Source organism: Desmodus rotundus, unplaced genomic scaffold (genome assembly GCF_022682495.2).
Source record: "Desmodus rotundus isolate HL8 unplaced genomic scaffold, HLdesRot8A.1 manual_scaffold_274, whole genome shotgun sequence".
NCBI classification, from domain to species: domain Eukaryota; kingdom Metazoa; phylum Chordata; class Mammalia; order Chiroptera; family Phyllostomidae; genus Desmodus; species Desmodus rotundus.
In genome coordinates, this window is record NW_026527340.1 from 49763 (window position 1) to 57514 (window position 7752).

At 65.9% G+C, this 7752-nt stretch overlaps 1 protein-coding gene across 1 annotated transcript in view; it reads left to right on the plus strand.

Annotated features, from left to right (window-relative positions):
- BAHCC1 (BAH domain and coiled-coil containing 1) overlaps positions 1-7198 on the plus strand; it is a 56788-nt gene extending 49590 nt beyond the window's left edge. The window contains exons 17-28 of the mRNA XM_053917785.2: positions 10-188; positions 279-580; positions 792-887; positions 970-1126; positions 1216-1330; positions 1440-1515; positions 1611-1719; positions 2291-2410; positions 2556-2732; positions 2833-4016; positions 4644-4880; positions 4978-7198. Of these exons, the coding sequence (XP_053773760.1) occupies positions 10-188; positions 279-580; positions 792-887; positions 970-1126; positions 1216-1330; positions 1440-1515; positions 1611-1719; positions 2291-2410; positions 2556-2732; positions 2833-4016; positions 4644-4880; positions 4978-5184 (2959 nt within the window). The 3' untranslated portion in view covers positions 5185-7198. The remainder of the gene's footprint in view (positions 1-9; positions 189-278; positions 581-791; positions 888-969; positions 1127-1215; positions 1331-1439; positions 1516-1610; positions 1720-2290; positions 2411-2555; positions 2733-2832; positions 4017-4643; positions 4881-4977) is intronic.
- The last annotated feature ends 554 nt before the right edge of the window (positions 7199-7752 follow it).

Genomic DNA, 7752 nt, shown 5'->3' on the forward strand with positions numbered 1-7752 from the left:
CCCAGGCAGTGGCTATGACAGTGACAACTGTGAGGGCCACTTGGGGACAGAAGGGCTCCCCACGGAGCCCGGGCTGGCGCTGCCTGCTGGGGCCAGTGGGGCAGTGCTGGGGCCCTCGCCCTCCTCCGTGGTCAAGATGGAAGCCAACCAGAAGGCCAAGAAGAAGAAGGAGCGGCAGGGCTTGCTAGGTAACTGGGTGGTGATGGGGACTGGGGCTGCCTGGCGCCAGGGACCCCAGAAGCTGGAATCCCTGCCATGGACCCCACTCCCACACGCAGGGGCCTGCCGCCTGTCCAGCCCGGAGAGTGAGGTCAAGATCAAGAGGCGAACAGTGAAGGCCAAGGTGGGCACCAAGCTGGAGCGGGCCCCAGGGCGCAGGTCCCCTGGAGCACCCGGCAAGAAGAAGGCTAAGGGCAAGGCCAAAGGCGGCCTGCGAGCAGAGCCAGGGGCCACCCCCAGCCGGGACACCCTTTTCAGCCCTGCCCGGGCCCTGCCCTGCCGGGAGGAGGGCAGCCAGCTGGCCAGTGAGCGCCTCAAGAGGGCCACACGCAAGAGTGCGGTGCTCCAGCCAGGACTGCGGGTGAGCGCGGGCGGGCACCCCCACCGTCACCAGGCACCCTGGGGTCTCGGGCCAGTGGGGCAGGTGCCAGCTGGGAGAGGCCTCCAGGGCCCTCAGTCTCCATCTCTGCTCACCACACCCTGCACCCGGGTCAGCCCGAGCCACACCCTGGGCTGGCCGTGGGTGGGGAGGCTGGTGCCAGCCTGCCACAGCTCCTCCCACTGCCCCGCAGCGGAAGAACGGGACCCTGTCCATCGCCCTGTCGCCCCGCAACGCCAAGGCCGTCTTGGGGAAGGGCCGGAAGTCCAGCAAGGCTGTCGGCAAGCAGGTAGCATCCCCACCCGGCCCTGGCGCCCAGCGGGGGTGCCCAGACCCACACCCCCAGGGAACTGACGCCTCTGGCCCCCCAGGGCAAGGGCCGGGCGGTGAGCCGGCTGCTGGAGAGCTTCGCTGTGGAGGACGACTTCGAGTTTGATGACAGCAGCAGCTTCTCTGAGGAAGAGGAGGAGGAGGAGGAGGAGGAGGAAGCTAGTGGCCCCCTGAGCTCGGAGCAGAGCGCTGCCCTGGGTGAGCGGCCGGGAGGGGCGCCGAGGGTGGGCGGGGCAGCAGCAACCGGTGGGCAGTGGCGGCCAGGCTCTGACAGCCCTGTCCCCCAGCGCGCTCCTGCACCATCCACAAGGAGGACCTGCAGGACGGCCTGCCCGTGCTCATCCCCAAGGAGGACAGCCTGCTGTACGCGGGGAGTGTCCGGACGCTGCAGCCGCCCGACATGTGAGGCCAGGCTGCGGGCAGGGTGGGGGCCGCCGCAGCTGGGGGGCTCGGGCAATGGCCGCGGACCCGCAGGTCCCTCTCATACCGCCTCCCCACCCCCACCCCTCAGCTACAGCATCGTCATCGATGGGGAGAGAGGCAACCGGCAGCGGATCTACTCGCTGGAGCAGCTGCTGCAGGAGGCGGTGAGGGGGCACCTGCCCGGCCCACCTGGGGAGGTGGCCCCGCTGCCCCCGAGCTCTTCCCCGAAGCTCATGCTCCCGCCCGGCTGCACCTGCAGGTTCTGGATGTCCGGCCCCAGTCCAGCCGGTTCCTCCCGCCCGGCACAAGGGTCTGTGCCTACTGGAGCCAGAGGTCCCGCTGCCTGTACCCAGGCAACGTGGTCCGAGGTAAGCCACAGCCACAGCTCCCAGTGAGTGGCTGAGCAGCAGGGGAGCAGGCAACAGGACCCGCTCCCTGGTCAGCAGGAAAAGGCATGGGCGGTGGGGAGACAGGGGCTCCGGCTGTCCAGAGGCCTACAGGGGAGGAGAGCCAGAGCCCCGGTCCCAGAGGTCATGGACTGGTCACATGGGTCCAGCCCCTCGGGGGTGAATCCGGACTCCCCAGGTAGGGGGTGTGGGGCTCCTGGGGTCTGACAGGTGGACAGGCAGGGCGGTGGGGGCAGGGCACCGAGGCAGGCCCTGGCCAGGCGTGCATTTGCACACGCACGTGGGGGAGCTGGTCCCGAGTCTCTGTATGGGCCAGCACGGGGGTGATGGATGGACGTGATGCTGCCCCCCCACTGTGCTGCAGGGGCAGAGGGGCCTGTCGGCCATCCTGCCAGCTCTGAGATGACTGGGGAGCAGAATAATCCCGGCCTCGTTTGTCAGGCGCCCCATCCTATCATCTTCCGGCCGCCAGGGAGAGCCCTGTGGGCCCTGAGCCTGGGGCTACGTGCTCAGCCAGGCCCCCTGTCCCCAGGCAACTCCAGTGATGAGGAGGAGGACCTGGACTCTGTGGTGGTGGAGTTTGACGACGGGGACACCGGCCACATCGCCGTCTCCAACATCAGGCTGCTGCCTCCAGACTTCAAGATCCAGTGTGAGCCGGGGACCCTGCCTGCCCGGGTCGGCCGCACAGCTGGTGCCAGGCTGGGCCACCTCTGGGTCCGGCAGGCTCCCAAGGAGGGAGCGAGGGGAGGCAGCCACACAGGGCCCAGCTCTGAGGCCGCTGGTCCACTCTGCAGGCACAGAGCCTTCGCCTGCCCTGCTGGTGTCCAGCGGCTGCCGGAGGACCAAGAAAGCTTCCTGCGAGGCCGCCCCACCCAGTGAGCCTGCTGCCCCCAGCCTGTCCCCCAAGGTGCACGAAGGCCCTGAAGTCTCCAAGACCCCTGGGAGGAAATCCACCAGCAAAGACAAAGCTGGTACTTGGGGACTGGCTAGAACCGAGTGGGGAGGCTCCCTGGGGGTGTGGGGGACGGAGGGGGGGTAGCTCTGTCATGTCTGTCCCTGCCCCCCAACCAGGCAAAGTGGAGCTCCTAACCCCAGTTGCCAAGCCCCCCACGGGGGCCTCCAACCACTTCCTGGGCCGTCGGGGCAGCCCGCTGCTGAGCTGGTCAGCAGTGGCGCAGACCAAGAGGAAGGCCGTGGCAGTGACGGCAGGCGGCAAGGGGCCAGGCCTGCTGCAGAACCTCTTCCAAACCAACGGTGGCACCAGGAGGCTGCGAGCCCGCGAGGCGCTGTTCCCCGTGCACAGCGTGGCGGCACCCGTGTTCGGCGACGGCCTCCGCGCCGCCTCCTTCAGCAGCCTGGCCAGCTCCTACGTGCCGTTCGTGGGTGGGGCCGGGCCGGGGCTGCCCGGGGGCGCCCACAAGCTGCTTCGGGCCAAGAAGGCAGAGCGGGCCGAGGTGGAGAAGGGTGGGCGGCGCCGGGCGGGCGGCGAGTTCCTGGTCAAGCTGGACCACGAGGGCGTGACCTCCCCCAAGAACAAGAACTGCAAGGCGCTGCTCATGAGCGACAAGGACCTGGGGCCCAAGCTGGGGCGTCCCCTGCCTAGCCCCAGCTACGCGCACCCAGCCCTCCTGGGCAAGGACAGGAAGGGGCGGGCGCCCATCCACCCACTGCCCGTGGGGCTGGCGCTGCGCAAATTCGCGGGCCAGGCCGAGTACCCGCTGCCCTGCGACAGCGACTGCCACAGCTCCGACTCGGACGAGGAGGAGGACGGGCCCGGGCTGGCCCCTGGGGTGCCCTCGCGCTTCCTCGCCCGCCTGTCCGTGTCCTCCTCGTCCTCCGGCTCGTCCACCTCCTCGTCCTCGGGCTCCCTGTCCACCTCCAGCCTCTGCTCCTCGGACGACGAGGGCTCCTCCTACAGCTCGGACGACGAGGACCCGGCCCTGCTGCTGCAGACCTGCCTCGCCCACCCCGCGCCCGCCCTTCTGGCCCAGCCCGAGGCCCTGCGCTCCAAGGGCGGTGGCCCCCACCCGCATGCCCAGCGCTGCTTCCTGTCCAGGGCCGCTGTGGCAGGTGGGGGCGCGGGTGCAGGCCCCAGCAGCGGCAAATCCAAGCTCAAGCGCAAGGAGGCCCTGAGCTTCTCCAAAGCCAAAGAGGGTTCGCGGAGGCAGCGGCTGCCGTCCGTGGAAAACCGGCCAAAGATCTCTGCCTTCCTGCCTGCCCGGCAGCTCTGGAAGTGGTCAGGGAGCCCCACGCAGGTAAGTGGTCCTGTGGACAGGGTGGCACGTGCTCCTGCTTTGTGTCTGCCTCTTCTCTGCTGTTGGGATTATGTGATTTCATCTAAACACTGGGACACTCAGGGGAAGGACAGAACACCCACCAGGATCCAAAGGGCCAGCGCCCCTGTGGCCACTTCCCCGGGAGTCCTCACTCTGCAGTCTGACTGTGGAAATGACGGTGCCCTGGCGCCCCCCTGTTTGGTTCTGTGGGTTTCCTTGAGCGCCTTCCCATGCTGACAAATGCCACGTGGGGTCTGGGGAGGGCCACGCAAACACTGGAGCACGGACACACGCGTGCTTCTCTGTGAATGCACTGCGGGTGGGCACGTCGTGGCCCAAAGCTTTGCTCTGGGAACTGCGCTGCGGTGAACATCTCACGGGGTTCGGGCCCCCACCCCTCAGAGCTGGTGTCCCTCTGTGGTCACATCATCACCGGAGAGCAGGGCAGAGCCCTGCCCTGGGGATCCAGCAGCTGGGTCGCCCTGTCCTGCCCGTGAAGCTGCCCACGCCTGCCTGCTTGCACACAAGACATGCTGTCTGTTCCACCACTACCTGTCCCGAGGCCCCAGCCCCTCACCACGCCCAACTCGGTTGTCTCCCCTACAGCGCCGCGGCATGAAGGGGAAGGCCAGGAAGCTGTTCTACAAGGCCATCGTCCGGGGCAAGGAGACGCTGCGGGTCGGGGACTGTGCGGTCTTCCTGTCGGCCGGCCGCCCCAACCTGCCCTATATCGGCCGCATCGAGAGCCTGTGGGAGTCGTGGGGCAGCAACATGGTGGTGCGGGTGAAGTGGTTCTACCACCCCGAGGAGACCAAGCTGGGGAAGCGCCACAGTGACGGGAAGGTGGGGCGCTGGGGCCGGAGGGGGTGTAGGCAGCGGCCGGGACAAGGGGCGCCCAGGCCCGGGCCGCCCCCTGACGCCGCCCGCCCTCGCCCCGCAGCACGCCCTGTACCAGTCCTGTCACGAGGACGAGAACGACGTGCAGACCATCTCCCACAAGTGCCAGGTCGTGGGGCGCGAGCAGTACGAGCGGATGACGCAGAGCCGCCCGTGCCAGGACCAGCGGGACCTCTACTACCTGGCGGGCACCTACGACCCTGCCACGGGGCGCCTGGTGACGGCCGACGGCGTGCCCATCCTGTGCTGAGCCTGCACCCGCCCGGCGGTGCCCGCAGCACCCCAGGCGCCGAGGGGGGGTGACCCAGACAGGCGGCACCAACCCCACCCCGCTGAGCGGGAAGAGGAGCAAGTGAGCAAATATGCAAACCCACCGAGGCGAGATCCAGGCTTTTTGTCATTGTCCCTGGAAAGAGAGAGCTCCTGGGCATCGGACCCCAGCCTGCCCGCATGGCGGCTGCTGTGCCCACGGGGCCCCACCGGGTGCTCTGCTCTCCCATCGGCGCTTCACGAGAGATTAGAATCCAAGCCATATTTTCCCCAGTACCTCCGACTGTCCCCCACCAGGGAGAGCAGAAATCAGGTGTGTTGTCTATTTATTTCTCTATGTAAATAGTGTATTTCTTCGGGGAAGTTTTATGGAAAAAATAGTGGAAAAAGATTTCTTTTCCCCACGTGCGTGACGAGGGTGTATGTGCATGCGTGTGTGGTGCGTGTGTGTGTGTGTGTGTGTGCAGGGATTTTTGTTCTGGGGAGTTTTCTTTGAAAATGCACTGCTGTCCTCAGCCCAGCTGAGTTCCCACAGGGGCGCCTGTGGCCACAGAGGCAGCAGGGGCCGGGGCCAGAGGACGGGCCAGGGAGGGCCCCAGCTGCCCCCGCTGGTCTCAGGGGACGGTGTAAGGTGGACGTTATGCTCGGGTTTATTTCGTTTTAATCCATCTCCTGGGGAAAAGATGGTGGAGGGAGAGCTGGTCAGTGAGGCTTCCGCAGGCACGGGGGGTTCCAGAAGCTCAAGTGAAAGCCAGGACCCCCGCCCGGAGTGCAACGGCGGCCACACGTACCTTCCCTCTGTTCCAACGAAACAAAACTGAACAAGTTCTCTAAAGTGTTGGTATGAAAAAGTGACGTTTTGCTTTCCTTTCCTGAATAGTCCGAGTTATTTCTGATTTCCCACTTCTCAGAGCGGGGGAGGGACTGGCCTGGTCAACACACAGGGGCATTCCTGGGCCTTCTGGAAGCTCTCTGGCAGGGCTGACAGCCCCGAGTGGCCCGCACCCCAGCCCTGAGCCCAGGCGGCACCTTTGGGAGCTGTTCACCCCTCTGCCCAGCACCCTGGGTACCACAGTGCCAGGCGGGCCTCCCAGACCCTCAGCAACATGCCAGTGACCCCGTAGAATGTGCCACCTCCTTACTTCTCCTGAGGCCACAAGGGACAGAAGGGCCCACCAGACCTGTGGCCCAACGGCCTCACCCTAGCATGCACTGAGGGTCAGGTGTCCCTCCAGGCGCCCCAGGAAAGCCCCCCAACTTCACCACCACTCCTTAGGATGCGCTCTTCTGTGACCCACAGACACAGCCCAAGTTCCTGGGAAACAAAGGGTGTCGGCGGGTACCCGACACCCCACCCCTCCCTTCTCGGCACCCCTTTCTTTCTGACCAGGAACCCTCCTGCTGCCTGGAGGGCCCCTCTTCCTGCTCCCCCCCAGCAGCTCTGCAGGAAGTGCAAGGACCTGGAGGGGGTCCCCTGCACCCCAGCTCCCCTCCCCACCCCGACTCCCCCTTCGCCTCTGCACAGTGCAATATTTCATTCCTGGCTGCCGCCCAGGCAGGCGGTGGCCAGCCCTGCTGGCGGCTGGGGAGGCCTGATGATGCTGGCGGAGGGGTGAGGCCAGGAGCCCTGGGAGGCTTGGGGATGGCCCACAAGGTAGTTAGAGCCTGGGGCTGTTGGGTGGCGGTGGGGTGGGGCCACGGTAGTGCAGGACCTGCATCCTTCTCCCAACCCCCACCCCCAGCAAGAAGTGCTGTCCGGCACCCTCTGCCCCGCCCCCGCTGCGTCTGAGTCCAGTGCGCGAGATGCCCCTGACCCTGGCAGAAGCTGGGCTGTTGTAAATGTGTAAACTAAGAGAGGGGTGGGTTTTTTCAATGTAAACACTAAAAACAAACAAAAACACAAAGGTTTTATGAACAGCAAACTCTATGTAAATGCATTTTAGTATTAAATTTTTTATTGATAACTTGCTTAAGAATAAATATATGAACTATTGTACAGGTTTTCCGTGGTCCAGAATCCTGACTGCGCCTCAGTGTGGGGTGTGCGTCACACAGGGGCTCCCTGGAGGCCCCAGAGGTGCAGGGGTCTCAGCAGACCCACGGAGCCTGGGCCTGCCCTGCCACCCCACCCTTCCAACACCCCCCACCCCTGCCGTAATCAGAGCAAAGCCCATCTGGGGCCTGCGGCTGGGCAGGGACGGGTGGCCAGAACGGGTTTGCGGTGGCCTTGCCTTCAAGACTTCAAGCTGCCCTGGGACGAGGGACTCTGGCCTTATAGGTCCCACCTGAGAGGGACAGATGTCCAGCCTGGTCTAGGCCCTGTGGGCAGGGCGGACACCCCCGAGGGGAAGAGGGGAAGCAGGAGGGTCAGCCCCCACAGGGCACAGGCATATGGGGAAGGGAAGTCCCTGGGAAGCTCCAAGGCAGGAGAGGGGGAGGGCCGGGCAGGTTAGAGCTGACACCCCTTCAGGAGCTCTGATCCTGAAACCGAGTGAGGCAGATGCCTGGGCAGCGACCCAGTGCCGGGGGTGTCCCTGTCTGCTGGACA